The 1,437-nt window shown below is 45.4% G+C and overlaps 1 protein-coding gene across 1 annotated transcript in view; it reads left to right on the plus strand.

Annotated features, from left to right (window-relative positions):
• Positions 1 to 306: 306 nt before the first annotated feature.
• The window catches only part of LOC107094272 (prosaposin receptor GPR37L1-like), an 8,894-nt gene continuing 7,763 nt past the window's right edge, over positions 307 to 1,437 (plus strand). Inside the window, exon 1 of the mRNA XM_015389800.1 lies at positions 307 to 997. Within this exon, the coding sequence (XP_015245286.1) occupies positions 386 to 997 (612 nt within the window). The 5' untranslated portion in view covers positions 307 to 385. The remainder of the gene's footprint in view (positions 998 to 1,437) is intronic.

Genomic DNA, 1,437 nt, shown 5'->3' on the forward strand with positions numbered 1-1,437 from the left:
ATTGGATGATCTGGTTGAACTGTAAAGTGCCTTGAGATGATGTGTGTTGTGAATTGGCACTATAGAAACAAACTGAATTGAAATTGACGTCTTAAATAACTAATAAAGTTACATTAAACGTGTTGTCATTTTGAATCAGGGCATATTCACACACTTGTGATAGGGTCTATTTCTTTTTTCTTATTTTAGTGTCATTTACATCCGGGTTTTTTTTTTCTAAAATTGGTTTAAATCGGTGCCTTTATTTTGAAATGTGGCTCCGGATGCCCTGTGCAAAGTTTTAGTAAACTTTGGTGCTGAACTTGGTTGGTCTGTGAAAGTTCTGCATGAGGAGCAGAGGGAGGTCTGCCCGCTTCATGGACTGTCCTGTCTTTATTCTCAGCAGATGTCTGTGAAGGAGAGCAGCGGCTCCATGAAGCTCCTCTGCTGTCTGTTTCTGCTCTCTCTGCGGAGCGCGGAGCTCCGTCAGGTCCTCCAAGCTCCGGACATCCAGGCAAAGGATGCAGCAGGTCTGCCTGCCGGGGCACAAACCTCCCCTCCTCTGAACCGGACTGAGACTTTCAGCCTGAAGCGGTTCACCAGAGGAGCCAAAGATGGAAGTTTTAGAAGAAGAGACCCAGTTTCTCTGGATGTTCCTCCCCGCAGACATGACGACCCGAGCGGCTTCTTTACCACGCCGCGCACCCACCGCCACACCAGCTCCTCCTCGGGGCTCCTGAACCCTCTGATGCCGGTCACCGACGCCTCCTACTGGGCGTACGCGGTGCTGCTTCTCGCGCTCGTGCTGTTCGCTGCGGGTCTCGTGGGGAACCTCGCGCTCATGTGCATCGTGTGGCACAGCTTCTACCTGAAGAGCGCGTGGAACTGCATCCTGGCCGGACTGGCCTTCTGGGATTTCCTCGTGCTCTTCTTCTGCCTGCCAGTGGTCATCTTCCACGAGCTCACCCTCAAGAGGTTACTAGGAGACCTGTCCTGTCGGCTCGTGCCCTACCTGGAGGTGAGAAGGTGTTCCACAGTTTGCTCCATTTAAGACTAAATAAACAATCCCAGCCCTTTAAACTGGACTGGTCAAATATACCAGTAACAAATAACCCAATAAAAAACGTTATTAAATAATTTGATATTTAAATTTAATTTGATTCTGTTTATTATGGAAGAGAATTAGGACCACTGAAAAAATAAGAAAAGTTAACTGATATACAAATTTTATTTCAGTTCAATAGAGACATTTTAATATTCTCAGAATTCTGTCTCTTTTTCTTTCCTCAGAATTCTGACTTTAATCTCAGGATTCTGACTCTTTTTCTTTCCTCAGAATTCTGTCTTCAATCTCAGAATTCTGACTTCAATCTCAGAATTTTGTCTTCAATCTCAGAATTCTGTCTTCAATCTCAGAATTCTGACTTCAATCTCAGAATTCTGTCTTCAATCTCAGAA

This window comes from Cyprinodon variegatus, unplaced genomic scaffold (genome assembly GCF_000732505.1).
Source record: "Cyprinodon variegatus isolate N-32 unplaced genomic scaffold, C_variegatus-1.0 Scaffold473, whole genome shotgun sequence".
Classification (NCBI taxonomy): Eukaryota; Metazoa; Chordata; class Actinopteri; order Cyprinodontiformes; family Cyprinodontidae; genus Cyprinodon; species Cyprinodon variegatus.